The following is a 15,571-nucleotide window of genomic DNA, read 5'->3' on the forward strand; positions in this document are numbered from 1 at the left end:
TATATTTTATACGCAGCCCAAGACAATTCCCCAACCAAGCCCAGGCAAACCAAAAGGGTTGACACCCATGGTCTAAAACTTCTAAAGAAAGAGAAATATGAGAAGACCTCAAGTAATAATACCATTCCTGTTCTGCTCTTCAGTCAGCCTAGTTACATTCTGGTCTTGTCAAGGCAATATGCTGTAGTACAGATCCTGTCTTGGGAACTAAGTATAGGAGAAAAATATTTCAATAACTTTCTAGAAAGCATCCTTTCTCCTCATGCAATCACACTGTTTAGAATATTTACTTGAAGTTATAAGCTATGAAAATTTCACTTTTTGCAAACCTAAAACTTAGATTAGACATACACATTTATTCAGCCTAAAACTCAGCATTTCTTGGAGTAAGTATATAAATATATCTAGAAACAAGCCTAATGCAAAAACAAGCTCTCTTAAACATTTCAGTTCATTTAATTCAAAGGTTATCCTTCATCTACCTCCCTACTAAAGGGCTTGAGGGGAAAAAAAAATAAAAATAAAAAAAAAAATCAAGCCTTGGGCATACAACACTAAAACTATCTTTCCAAAGGGAAAAAAAAAAGTTCTTAGTTGACATAGTTTAGTTTATTTTTATGCCTCCCTCTGCCACAAAGACAAAACAAAACAGAAAACTTCTAAGTTTCCTACGTTCTCCTAAGTATCACAGTTATTTGAGAAATACTAAAGCGAATGTATTTTTTTTTTCCTAAGTCACTATTACTAGGCCTTGAAGCCACATATCATAAAATATAATATCAAGAAGAGAAAAATTATATGCCTGCTTTTCTGATATATCATGTAGATCAGAAGGATCACAATGATGCATCTTCATAATCTGCACTCTTGATATTTTAATTCCAGATGTTATTGACTAAGTTATATAAGGAAGTATTTGCTCTGATCCTTTTAATGTTTCTGCATTGCTTTCCTTTGGTGATTTGGGATGAAGTTAGAAACAACATTTGACTTCTTTGCATTACATAATGCTTCATGTTCCTAATACTCTATAATTTTTTTTTTTTTCAAATTAGAATAGTGAAACACTCAAGTTAGGCAACAGACATTTATTTAATTGAATTGTATATCAAATAGTTCAAGTGATTACTCAGTATGATTTTATTACAGAAGATGAGAAAGTCACTACCCTCAAAACTTTAGCACCTTTGCTTTTTAATAAATTTGATATATTAGTCTGATCAAAAGAACCTTACATTATCTGGGAAGCTAATAGGGCAGGGCACAAAGAGCCTACAATGGAGCTGTGCGCAGACAAGTTGGATCCCTCCCCTATTTTCCCACTCTGTTAAAGAATGGAGAAAGTCTAATATACTCTAATCATCTTGATGTCCATAAGAAAAAGGTAACATTATAACACATTTCCAAGAAAATTGAATTATACTAAACCAGTGAAGTGATAAACCAGTTCTTAAATTACTACAAAAATGCAAGGATTCAAAAAGCCGCAGACTAACCTCTATTCTGAAAATAATTCAACATATATTTAACTATACAAATCCCGCCCATCAGAGTTATGGCATCAGAAGAGTAAATTCTTTCTTAATTCATGAAGGCAGAAGTAGAGTCTTTCTTACTTGCATGACTCCATCTGACTAAAAATTCAAGATTCAATAACAATGAGTTTTAAACAAAGAAAAATGCTACTTTTTTTTAAACCAAAGATGCTCAATTTGAAGGATAAATCAAAGCTTCAAGTACTTGAGCCACATGACAATACACAGAAGATGATTTATTTACAATTATTTGCATAATTGAGAATTTGGTACATTTTTTTAATAAAGCAAAATAAAATCATATAACACCAAGCATAAGAAAAGAAATGCATCATGAAGCAGATAATCTAAGATGAAAATGAAGTAACTCTAAGTATTTTACCAAAGATGTACCAAGGCTTCTATATTTTCTTTATGATGTTATATCTTTTAAAAAATAATCAGATTATTCCAGAGACAAAAATATCCTTGTTGGATATAGGCATGGCATTCAAGGAAGAATAAACTTACTGAAAAAAACAACGCTGAGGAAAAGTGGTCCAGTTCCAACCTAATATAACTCTGGTCACTAAAGCAGAGTTACAGTGGGTATTAGTTTGTGCTGTAATACTAAAGAAAATCTATCACTACTGTTGAATCTGTCAGAGGTATCAATTCATGCAATGAAACAATTTCACATGTAAGTCTCTAAGAAATCTGAAACCAAACACAGCTTGCCTGTATAAGGGTTGCATTCCAAAGCCTATACTCATGCCAGTTTTGCAGATCTGGAATTGCAACTAAACATAAATCACCTGATTCACGGTAGAGTGTTTTGGGCGTGTTAACCTGAAACTCTTGCGAAAATTTTAGCAGGTGCAGACCAAGCCATGATAAAATTTAAGTTAAGATCTGTACATCCTTCTTCAGGCCCAAAGCACTGATGCTCACACAGTTCTTGTGTCAACATATCTGCATAAGACTGGCACCACTCTCTACTCTTCAGTCTCAAATATCGAGTATGTATAGCTTCATAGTGGGATTGCCTTCATTATGCAATTAAAAAAAACAGCATCTAAATATATTTTAAAAACCTGTATTTCTGGCTTTTCTGTTTCACATATACTCCTAGGCAATATGTGGTAATCTTGTGTGAATAAAGATAGCATTTAAATAGGGAGTGTCAGAATTTCTTCATTATACTCTTCAGACAGAAAAATTGTACTCAGAATGGGTTAAAAAAGACCACAGAGCTTTTTGCTGTTACTATATAAATTCTATTAACTACCATATGTAAAAAAAATAATAATAATAATAATAATAAAAATTAAACAACATCTACGTTTTAAATCTCACTTAAATTATCGCTTCAGTTCACATTGGACAGCTAAATGACTCAGGTGTTCAGCTGTCTTAACATATGCTATTTCAAAAGTGGTAAAACTGATGTCTGCACGTATGGTCAAACACCAACAGCATTAACAGAAACATTATTAAGTGCTTAAAGCTGCAACTAAAGTGGGAACACAAAACAAGGGAACAACTTCACATTTACCTTGCTTCACTGTGCATTGTCTGACACTGATTACCAACACTCAGACCAGTCGTGCTACTAAGTCTATGTAGACTCAGAGTACCAAGGTTGGTGAAGACCCAAGAACAGCAAGAAGAGCCTGAGCAAGTTAGTAGTTATAACTGTTGTAATTCAGTGTAAGAAAGTTGGAGTTTAAAAAAGTTAAACCAGAATACTCTAGACATCTCTTTTATATTAACCTAATATAAATGCTTCCACCTGTTTCCAGAAATTGTCAGCCTTGGCTTAGGCAGCTGGAAGGCATCTTTGCAAATTTTAATTTTATTATTAAAACATGCTCCTGTCACTTTAGCCACATAATTATTTTTTTATTTTTGAAGTTGCAAAGCAGAAAAATCAAAGATTGTAAATTCTCTGAATATTATACATACACACAAATACATTTAATAATATATAAAAACATGTAATATGAATACATATATATTATAATTCCAATACAAAATTCCAATACAAAAATGGGTTAAAATACGAGTGAGCCAACCACTCTTCAAGGGAGTATGAGACAAAGACGCTACAGCTATGTCCCTTAACCCTCTCTTCTGCTATTTTTTTGATAAAAAGGCTTATCTTTACATACTGCTTTTTTTAATTTATTGTGCTACCAAACATCATACTGGAAGGAAAAAGCCAAATTCTGTCTTTTTTTATTCCAAACAAGATCTAATTTGGTTTTCAGCCCCACAGAAGAAATATGAGACATTTCACAGGGGGGTTATATCATACTAAAGCAAAATGTAAGGCAACGTATGTCTGCAAGCACCTAACAGAACTAGAAATCTACTACTGTGAATGGGCCTCACCCTATATACATACATCAACTCCTCACAAGCATCACTGCATTTTCCCATAAGCGTGGCTTCTTGTACAACTTGTCAGGAAAATTCAAATTGTCCAGTCATGTCAGCTTGTATTCCCACCATATTCAGTATTTCTTCTCACAAGGAGACAGGATTGTTTGAGTAGACATAATCAAGTAAGACCTCCTCGCCTGTATTTCCAGCCTGATCAGGAAGAAATGTATGGCTGCTGGGCATGCCACTGTTCTCCACTCCAGTTATGTTGTCCAAGCATCTTCCAAAATCTGACTATGCTCTTGATATCAATTTAAGATTTATAAAGAGCACTTAATTCACATTTGAAGTTATAGGAGATATTAAACTGAACTGTTACAAATGATTTGTCAGTTGACTTAATTAGACCAGGTCTAATTTAATATTTCCAGCACAGTTGAAACTCTTACTTTACTGGGGGCCAGCACGTTACATCCAGTAACTGAAATCGAGTTCTAGCAAATCTATTAAAACAGTCCCACACTTTCCACAGTTCATTACAAATAATAATTACTTTCCAAATACTTCCTCCTTCACTGTGAAGAACAAATTGTCTCAGTAAAATAACATCAGTGAGGAAAGCTCAATTTTTGATGAAAAATCCTTTAACTTCTAAGAGATATTTTTTGGAACTGCTAACAGCTGCCATATATACATATCAATAAATTTCAAAAACAGCCCAACTTCTTCCAGAGAGAGCAGCAATATTACCTCAGATTCCATACGTTATTTACTATAAGTTGGCTACACAGATGGAAAAACCTGCAAAACTGGAGCTCTGCTTATCATAGGCAGCTTGGAAAGATTCCTGTAAAGATTAACTTATCTACTATTGTAAACATTCTCTACTAACATTGGCAAATTATTACTATGATCTTCCTAAAATGGTCTAATAATTTAGAATTAACATTACATCTTTTTATCTTCATGAATTTGCAGATATTAGCTCAGCGGGAGTCTCTCGAACAGATATTTGATATAAAACATTTGTAATTCATTTGACGACACAGTAAGGTCAAATGGCACTATTTCTGCTTCCAGGCTGGATGAATCTAAAGTGAGTTTTGTATTGCTGAAAACATGCTGCTATAGCTTTTAATATAAAAACTCATTTAATAAATTACTATAAAACATCATGTAATTTGTTGTTTTGTTTTTGTGAACATACTTGTGAAGGAGTCTTCATGCTAGAAAAATCACAAAAAAGCATAAACAAATCACACAAACACAGAACAAGCAGAAGAATATATTAGAAGCATGAATTGTTATTGTTCTATTAATGCTAAGCATTATATGCCAATCTGAGAGAATTCCGTGGTGCTTTTGCTCACTATGTGGACAACTTTAGGCATATTTGAATAACTAAAATCAGTACACGGGACAAAAAGAAATAAAAATGTTGTTCTACACATGTACTACCTACCTAAATTCTATAGAGTTGTCTGCATGTCCACAGCAATGTGTGTCACTGTTCATTTCCTTCAGAGATTAACTACCAAATTTTCTTTTCTACATGCTGATGTTATATGATAACAATTTTGCTTCAAGTTAGTCACCAAGGGCAAAACAGAGCAGCCTTGTTTGGTCATTTAAGGGTGCTCCTGTGGGATGGTGCAGTCAGTACCATTCTGCTGCAGCAAGGGTTTACCTGCTGCCTGCTTACCTTCCTCCAGCTGCAGAGTTTATATACATTTCACTAAGACTTTCCATAGCCACATTTCAATTATATCTATACTGTTAAAGAGATTTCAGATGTTACTTTGTGGTTTTTTTTTCTTGTGTTTTCAGTCTTTCACTGTTTGTTTTACCGCATATATAAATGAGTAAGCTCATTTATGTGAATGCACATACCTGCAGGGTTATTTATTTTGTAGCAGTGTCCTTGTTTGACTGACTTTTTTTTTTTACCTTGAAAATCTGTTTATATTTGGAAGATAATTTGCTGAATGCACTGGTAGAGAATGTAGAACTAAATGTCAAAATGCTAATATGAAGGGTTATTCATCACATGAACATTGATCTGATGATAGACAGGCATTTTTGCAAAGCAATGTGCTTTCTATCCATTCTATCCATCATATCTAAAGAGATGTAGATGTCCAGCTGCTACTGAACTCCCAGGAACCCAAATGGTGGGCTGCTAATTATCATTAAGTAGAATTGTCAGATACACCTAAGCAAAAGGCTATATTTGATATTTAAAAAGAATATTGCAAAGAATTAATGATTAAAAAAAAAAAATAGAAAAGTACCAGGCATAGACAAATATATAGAAAATTGTTACACCCACTCAACTGAAATGAAAAAAATAATTCAGAATCTTTCTTAGTAAAGAAAGAAAGGGAATGATCATACTGTGTGGATCAGTGCTACTAAAAACTAAGCCTATAGAAATTAAACATATTATTAGAAGAGTAATGTAAATGCCCTAGCACTGCATGTGCAATGGAGGACTAAATAAGCAATTTTAAAAGGTAGACAGACTGTGGCCAGGATTGGCGAGACAAATGTTTGTAAATGATTACATAATGTCTTGAATGCTAAAAGCACATAAGTATACTAGGAAAAAAAACAACCAAAACAACAACAAAACATTGAAACACAGAACCAATGTTGTAGTGACTGCTATGCCCTCAGACAGAGAAAGAGACAAGAAGGAAAAGACTTTAAAATATACTATCATACAAACCAATTTATAGCCTGCTTGGCTTACTAGAATATAAGCTTCACAAGCCCAGCAAACTTAAGTAGGTTAACCTTCATGTACGCTTGTTCATTTTTACTTCTTACTAAAGAAATAAAAATGGCTACTGAAAATAATAGATGAAGGTTTGAAGCAAAGGTTCGGTTTTGTTTTTTTTTGTTTTCCTTTTTTCCTGTGCTACCTAGAAGCAGGCAAGCTCGTGTAACCTCCACTTTTGAAAAATTTGCTGCTTACAGCAGCATCGTGTACTAGAAACAACTGAAAAAGAACAGTGTACTTGCCATGCAATAGTCATATATCTGGTAAACAAAATACTCCTGGTATTTGGCTGATTTTGACAGCAGGTGAGTGAATTGTTTTTCACAAGTAAATACCAGTAAAAAACAAAAACAAAACAAAACAAAACTAATTTGCTAAACATTACACTATAGACAGAATAGAGCCCCAGGTCACTACTGAAATATGACTTGGCTCTACAAGAAGAGCATTAATATTGCTTGCAGAGCCTAGACTTGCTTCTTCCCCATCTCCTCTTTCCTTGTGCATTTAACAATTGCAAATCTGGCCAAGGTTCTTTTTTTCTTTTTTTTTTTTGGCCTCTTTTTTCCCCCTCCATTCAATATTGATCCCTAATTCAATGACGGGTAAATGTATTGGAAAACACAGCCATTATCTCTCTCCATCTTCATCAGTTACTATACTCTGTAGTAAACAAACCGAGTAAACAAGGTCAACAGGAACAAAAGAAGCTAAGAAGGTATAAAAAAATTCCTGGCTTTAATTTTGAATGAACTGGACTGTCCACCTACTTTTTCAATTACAGTACAAAGGTAAACAAATAAAATAACCACTATGAAGTAATAATCAAAGAAGAAATGAAGCCCAGGTGTTTTTTGTTTGTTTGTTTTTCCTTTGCTCTTCAGAAAGCAGGTTTTATTACTCAGAGACAGTCTTCTAGCATAACCCTAATTTTTAGACTAACTTGTTTTCTGAAGTAGACAACCAGGGAAGAAGCTGTCAGTTTGCATTATAAGAAATAAAACATAATAACACCATAATAATATATACCACACACACATGCACACAAAAAAAGCCATAATCTGAGATCCTAAGCATATACTAAAATTTCAAATGGTCAAACACTTCAAGTTAATCTCACTTTTGTATTTCTTGTAACTCTTTCAGAGATGAAGATATGCTACCATATCTGAGGAGCTTTTCAAGCTTCACTTGAAAAATAAATGGTACATTATGGTTTTACATCAGCAGAGATTATAAAATATAGCAAATAAGTTGGATGGGTATTAGAGCTGATCCCGTAGCAATGGGAGAATTTCTCATGATCTCTGAACAACTGGTTCCACCAGACAGTCGCATTTTTAATAAATAAATTTTATCTAACCCCAACTTTTTGAAATTACGTGCAACCTTTGTCAACACAGAAAGAGAGAGAGAGAACATTTGTTTAAATACTCTAGATAAGGACTCAAAATATCTTACTATTTTTTCAAACTTAAAGAAGTATTAAATGGATATAATTTCAAAGCATTAAAAGAGAGAGAACCATATTGACAGAGATGTTAACATGAGGCAAAAGTGTTTAATAATTGAGCTTTCATAAAAGCCTTCCTTACAATTCCTACTTCAAATTACAGTTACATTTTCTTATTTCATATTTCATTCAGACCCTTGCCAACTTCTTTATGCTGTCATAGCATGCTTGTAACCAGAGATCACTATGCATATGTACACAACACACACAACACACAAAAAAAAAAAAAAAAAAAAAAAAAAAAAACTTCAAAGTGAACATGTTCATTAGCACTGGGCTAATGAATTTAAAGTGATCAACAAAACAAGCAAAGAGGTCTAAATATATAGGAATACACTCATACTACAACTTCACGGAAAAGATTTTTCACCTCCACACAGGCTCTGCAGGGACTACTGCTAAAAGCAGTGAGAATATAGACTGACTTACAGAATTTGGCTTGAAGATGTTATGGTGTAACACTGAAGCAGAGAAAATTCTTCTCAGTTTAGACCCCAGAAATTAGGTTTAAGTAAAAGCTCAGATATTTCAGGCTTTCATATTTCTATCCAATCTCTTTTGCTGCACTTTCTCTGAATGTTACCACCAATCCTCCATGCAATTTCAGCTGCAATACTAATCTTTGCAGTATATTATATGCAATAACCAGTTTTGAAAATTAAAGTTCTTATGGTCTTCACTGCATTTCAAGAACTTTTCATGATCTACTAGCAAATTGAAATATTTCCTTTATTGTGTTCAAATTTATTTCCTCTTTTTAAAGAGTTATTATTATGTTTAGCTTAATGAACTTTAAAAAGTTTTTTAAAAAAGTATTCCTGGAACCTGATTAATGTTTTAGTAATTCCAAGAATTTCTAAGACTGCCATCAGATTATGAAACAAAATCCATTTACATGGAAGGATATTTGCACACAGACACCAAGAGATAGAAGCCATAGAACTCAGAGATAATTCTGCACTCAATCTCATTATTTTAAAAATCTATATAGAAAAAGATGGCATGAGTCATCATTTAGGAAAAAAAAAAGTTGAAGAAGGATGGAAGCATGATGTTGCAAAGAATTTTAAAGCATATAGTTTCAACTTAATGTTTCGTTTCTTAACAGAAGTAAGATGTGCGCTGAGAAAAGGTGGTAGAAGGGATTCCACCATCACTCCAGTTAAAGCATGGATGCACATTCATATGCTCATATGCACATGCACATTTTTGTTAAAAGATCTTCAGCTGAAGCATCTGTGACCTATTCTTCACTACTGAAGCCATAAACCATTAGTTGTGATTTTGGTCTTGTAGCAGTTATGCCACTCATAAAAAGGGTAACATTGGCAGTCAGATTTTTTTTTTTTTTTTGTAAAATGGTGAAATCACCTTTAATTTATGGCAACGTACTAATTAGAGATATTTTAAATGAACTGTTTCCACAACAGAATCTAAAGGAATATAACCTAGTGCAGAACAGTTCATATAATCAACAGGATTTTTTTTTTTAATTGTTGCTCTTATGTATATTTGCATTAATCATTATTCACTGTTTCAAGATAAAAACTGCCCAGAAAACCGTAAAATTCCAAATATAAACGTAAGGCTCCTGCAGATTTTTAGCTCCTCTATATTAGCTCGCTCAGCTGAATTCCTCTGTCACTTTCAACATCCATTCCATATTTACTACACTTTCTTATTGCAGATGTCTGGTGATAAAATAGAGCACAGTTCACAATCCAGTATCTGCATTTCTCAAAACACTTTAAAAGCATAGCCTTATCATCACTGATTCATCCTGCCTTAAATGAAGACAAACAGAAATGCAGTGAAAGGCCTCTGCAGTGTCTAACTGAAGAAGAGTATAACCTCCTAAAAACAAACTGGTGACTAAATAATTTCACTAAAACTGCTGAAACGGGTTATTTTGGTTGTTTGGTTTGCACAATGTGTGTTTTCTTTAAAGAGGTGGTGAGATTTGGGTGTGGGGGGTATTTTTTCTTCCATGACTCATCCATCATGAATCTCTTCTACAAGAAAGTGTTCCAGAAATAAAAAGTGATACTCAGAATAGTAGCATGTATGCAGATGAATTACTACACTCTACAATATTAGCTGGAAAAAAAAAGCAACACTGAAAATGAAAACAGCTAACATGCAAACAGAAAGATAATGGCTTTTTCAGGCAAAATTTGATTGTTATGGGTTGTATTTTATCCCATACAATACTCATTTCTATCCTGATATGTTAGATTTCATGTATAATCTGAATGAAAACATTGAGCAAAGAAGTTACTTAAGTGGCAAGGAAAAGCAACACAAACAAAAAAAGAAGACAGGCTTTGGGAGCTCACAGTCACTCTACAAGGTTCCACTCTCCCTTTTTTATTTTTTGTTGTTGTTGTTGTTTTTGGGTTTTTATGTTTGTTTGTTTCTTCAGTAAAAACAAGGTATTGGGATGTGGGGGCAGGTAGTCTGGTGGTTTACAGGATTGGCTTTGTTCCCAACTCCATTAAGAGTTTACTGAGCTTTCAAGAGCAGTGCTCGCTGTCCCATAACTGCAGTATCACCGCAGTGTCTCCTTCAGTGGATGACCACCACATACCACGGTGATGTACAGCACACACCAAAAGCTCTCCCCCCATCCCCATCTAGCTTGGGAAAAGAGGAGGCACTTTTCACCCAGCCTTGCCCCAGCACAGCGTCTGCCACACTTGCAGATAAGCCCACCCCATCCAGGAATTGGAGCAATGCATTGCACTGGCAAAGCGGCTGAGCTGAGGCAGTGGTGCCCATGGGACCTTTTATGGTAGAGGTGGAAGTGCACAGTTACGTACACCAAGCGGTCACAGCAGAGCCTTCATGTGAGCAGAGGTTGTCACTTTGTACTGACAGCTACCCAGCGTTACTCCTCTCCGGTCTGCTGAGAACAGACACAAGTGACTTATAACCTTACTCTAAATTACCAGCTCAATGAGAAATGCATGCAAAAGTTGCTTTGCGGGGAAGTATTTATGTTTTTAAGTGTAAAATATTTACCTGTTGAAGCATGTAACAGATATTTATTATTTTCATTGGCTTTTGGCTTTCCCTATAAACACATTACATCATTTTGTAGGATTTTTATTATTATTAAAATTCCACATTTCTGTTCAACTCAAGATGATGAATGCAAAACCAAAAGAATAAGTAACAAATGTATCCAAGGTGACCAAACAGCAGGCTCTAAAGCACAACACAGGGAGTGAAAACTAGCAATTATTGAAGCCACTCCATCAAAATTCCAGTGCAAGAGAAAAGAAAGGCATATGTAATTAGATGGATCACCATTAGTATAATTATTTGAAGGCTCTGCACAAATAATAGAACATACATTACTTCAGTATCAAATCTTCCAAGCTACGTGTTTAAAGAGAACAAGAGACACCATGATTGATTTCAGAATTTAGTAACTTTTCTCTCTGATGCTTCCAAAACTCACTTCATCCACTAATCCTTGCTACATATGAATAATATTTTTAAAAGGCCTAGGTTTACTTTCCATTTCTGTACTTACTTCAGCCTTGTATGCACGTTAACCAAAACACTACATTACATCAGTACCAATTAGACAAGAAAACCCAGAAAAACAAGATGCACAAAAACAAGTCAATTTTTTTTCCCTTCCTATTCTTTAGGTGGCTCAATATCAGCATGCATAAATATCCCAGAATTCTTTACTAATTGAAAGGATTTTTTTCCCTCCAGTAAAAATAAAAATATGATATTGCCAAGATAATGGCTACAGTAATTTCAAGTCAGCATGGACGCGTGATGTACGCAGTCTAGCTTTCGCTTGGATTTGTGCAATGCTGCTTTGTGCAACCGCTGTTACAACAGAGACAGGTGAGATTACAGACACTCTGATTTCTCACAGGCATACCAGGAAAACATCAAGAACAACCGCAGGTAATTACTATCCCTATTAGATCATGCTTCATTATGCAAAAGACAGAAAAGAGAATATTCATTTAAAATTTAAGGAAGCTTCAGACTGAACACAGCACATTGCCTAGCAGAAACTTTTAGTTCTGGTCTCAAAAGGGAGACTACCTACAATACAGAGAGAGCACACTCCAGTTCGTTCCAATTAAAATCTTGTTTTACACAAGAAAATAAATGCACACACATCAGGATTCTGTATCTTTGAAAGAAATAAGAGTAATTAAGCTTATTTTGGTGTTATGTATTTCTGAAAAAGAAACAAAAGGATAAAATTAATAGCTGTCCAGCTAACATAGACCTAATACTCTAACCCACGTAACTTCAGGTAACAGGAACTTCTGTCTTATTCATACAAAAAAATTGTAGAATTGGTTGTTAATAAATAAATAAATAAACCCATACGTCCCATAAAATCATACTAAAAGGTAGAAAAAAGTATAAAATGCAATAACCAAACAGAAACAAAAAAAATATTACTTAACATCACACGTTTTTAACGCTGATGAGAACTCAAACCTAAAACTGTAACACTTGGATATTCTTTCTCAGTCTTTGGAAAATGTAGTAAAGCTAAAACATTGCAAATTCACCTTCAAAAGGAACTCAAAAGAGTTCTGAGAACTCGGCAATTCATATTTTTTGCTGTTTGGGCAGTTTACAACAAAAATTGATCTACGGGTTTCTCTACTAAAAACCCCCCCCATTATTTTTAGTTTTATGAAAACAAGGAAAAATAATGCCTAGCATATCATAGAGCACAATACTTGCATGAGAAGGCTCAGAATATTATGAAAATACTTCTCATACAGCTTGAAGTGAACTCTTGATTCAATATTTAATGAAATTGAGTAAGCTGCTGAATGTCCCAGAAAAAAGCCAACTCCGCTGTGCATTCATTTTATATATTATGCAGTTATAAATTAACACTGAGGCTAGATGACTCTTCAGGCAGCCAGGAGTAGTATCTTTTCCAGAATGGCACTTTATTTTTTATTTTTCATTTTATTTTCTGCTATTGAGCAGTCTGAACTTGCAGCATTATATGGTAATCGTACATTCCATCCCAGTACTGCAGCACTACACTGCTTAGGCATAGCTCTATGCTCTAGCATGTTTTTAGGATATGCAGCCAGCCCAGCTGTAAGGCTGAGGAAGATTTCCATCAAGCTACAAAACTAAACTCTGCACAAATATTTTACAGCTCTGTGACCTCTAAAGGCTTAAAAAAACATGCATTTTGTGTTATGCTAGAAGCAAACTCCACATTGGTGATCTGCATAACACAGAATAGCCAGCAAATACACCACTGCACATAAAGCACTGTTTCTTTTCCGTGTCTTTGAATTCTTCAAACTAAAAGCTGAATGAAATCCTAACACTAACTGTGCCTCCAAACCAAAATCAGAGCAGTAGTAGCTCACCCATTTCATTAAGTTCGTCTAAAACTTCCCATCCCTCCCAGTGATTTGTCTTCCCCTCTCAGCAGATGAAATACAAGTTCATTTAAAACAAACCGAGGATGATTTCATCCTATTTAGCTTATTTTCAAAGCTTCTCAGACTAAGCGGTAACCCATTCAAACAGAAAATTTCCCAGACAATGGAATCCTTTCAAACTGCACAGCCAATATGATTTCCTAGTTGTCAGTCTTAGGTGTGCGTCGGCACGAAATGTTCTTGAATCAGAAATTTATAATAATCACTCCTATTGATAATATGAGCAGAAGCAGAATTACATCACAGTTAACACTTACCAAAATACATTATGTTTCTCATTAATCATGCAGTCAGGATCCCACCGCTGTGTATTCAGCATTAGCTCCCGCACAGGGCTGACATGTAAAACAGAGCTCTTTCATTCTACATTATGTGGAAATTTCCCAGCATAAGAAGCGTGAGCAAGCAGTGTGCCTCCTCAGGATGAGCGCTTTGCAGGCAGTCTTCTTATCCCTGATACAATCCCTGTCTGATTTAGCATTTACTCTGGCTGCATGCTGCACTGCCCATTCTTACTGTAATCTGACTCCTCCTTCTGATGTCCTTGCTCTGCCTGTGACATCAGGACTATGAGTACTACAAACAAATCTTTTCTGTATCGAGCTCGCAATGAGGTACTCTAATATCCTGCTTACCCTAACGCTGGCTGGAGGGGGGGGGAAATAGGAGCGGCAGGGGGCGGAAGGGAAAGAGGGAAAAAAAAGCGCTTTCAAAATCGTATAGCTTTTTTTTTTTTTTTTTCCCAGACATTGCACTCAGTGACATAACATGCTCAATTACATAATAGATGGAAAAGACAAAGTGTATGTTGTTATTTTTCTGTGAAGGATGGGCTCCAAGAAAGCCCCAAGTGCCCTGATTTTCCAACTTCATAATAAAGATGCACTTTGCAACGTCATCTTCCCTAGGACTTCTTATTTGCTTTATATAGATTTTTTTTAATCAATAGCTTCATATCAATAAATGATTTTAACCCAAGTGTTGATGAAGTCCAGACTGCTTCTATTTTTAAAAAGGAACTGACAAATACATTTTTCGATTTCTGTGGAGTCAAACTGATTTTTAAAACTAAGGTTTTTTCGCCTCAGTAACAAAGTGTGAGGACAGGAGATATGTGGCAGTAAAGATTTGTAATGGAGTTTATCACCTTTCACCCTCTGGGTCTCCAGTTCCTTCCCAGTCCAGGTTGATAAGTCATTAGCAGCTGGTAGCTATTTTATTGTGCTGTGACAAATGGAGCGGTCCTAAGTTTCTTGTAAATAGGTCTCCACACAGGCCCTGCTGCTTTAAGAACTGATACATTTGCTGGCAGATACAGAGGAAGAAAGATCAAACACCTGGGTACCAAATACTCTCCACTATCCACACATAGTGCTTTGGCGTGGATCTGATGTGCACTCGCGTGGCAGTATGACAAAGGCTATGTGGTCTGTATTTATGTACGTGTTATACATTGTCTATGAATCCATAGAGAACATTGGTTTCCTGCTGTCAGTCTGGCATCTATCACTGATAATACACTTAAACTAAATAAAGGTTAAAAAAAATAATGGACAGTATGCTGAAGTGTTTATTTCATTACAATAGGATCTAATGGGATGAATGCTTTCATTCTACAGGAAAGAGGATGACAAGTATAATTCATTTAAGTCTCCATTTATTATTTGTAAGAGCTCCACGCAGTAACTACAATTTCATGAGGTCCAATCACTTAGAGCAAAATTATCCCACCAACACAGTGGCCGAGGAGTGCTCCAGTTGCTGCAGAACAGTCAACAGCACAAATGCACACCACTGCTACACATCCTTCAGCAACAGCTCCCCACATCATTGTGCTCAATGGGTTTGATGCAAACTATGTGAAAGTCACCAAGATTAAACAAAACCTGGGTGAAATGGGGCATGGATTTAAGTC

The 15,571-nt window shown here is 35.1% G+C and overlaps 1 protein-coding gene across 3 annotated transcripts in view; it reads right to left on the reverse strand.

Moving 5' to 3' along the window:
• Positions 1-15,571, reverse strand: part of ZNF385D (zinc finger protein 385D) — a 389,701-nt gene that overhangs the window by 138,413 nt on the left and 235,717 nt on the right. The window contains exon 1 of one of the 3 annotated variants that reach the window (XM_085226336.1): positions 13,914-14,289. The exons of the other annotated variants lie outside the window; for them this stretch is intronic. Coding sequence (XP_085082462.1) covers positions 13,914-13,935 — 22 coding nt within the window. The 5' untranslated portion in view covers positions 13,936-14,289. Of the gene's footprint in view, positions 1-13,913; positions 14,290-15,571 lie in introns of those variants that run through there. 3 annotated transcript variants of the gene reach the window in all.

Source organism: Meleagris gallopavo, chromosome 6 (genome assembly GCF_905368555.1).
Source record: "Meleagris gallopavo chromosome 6, MGAL_WU_HG_1.1, whole genome shotgun sequence".
Classification (NCBI taxonomy): domain Eukaryota; kingdom Metazoa; phylum Chordata; class Aves; order Galliformes; family Phasianidae; genus Meleagris; species Meleagris gallopavo.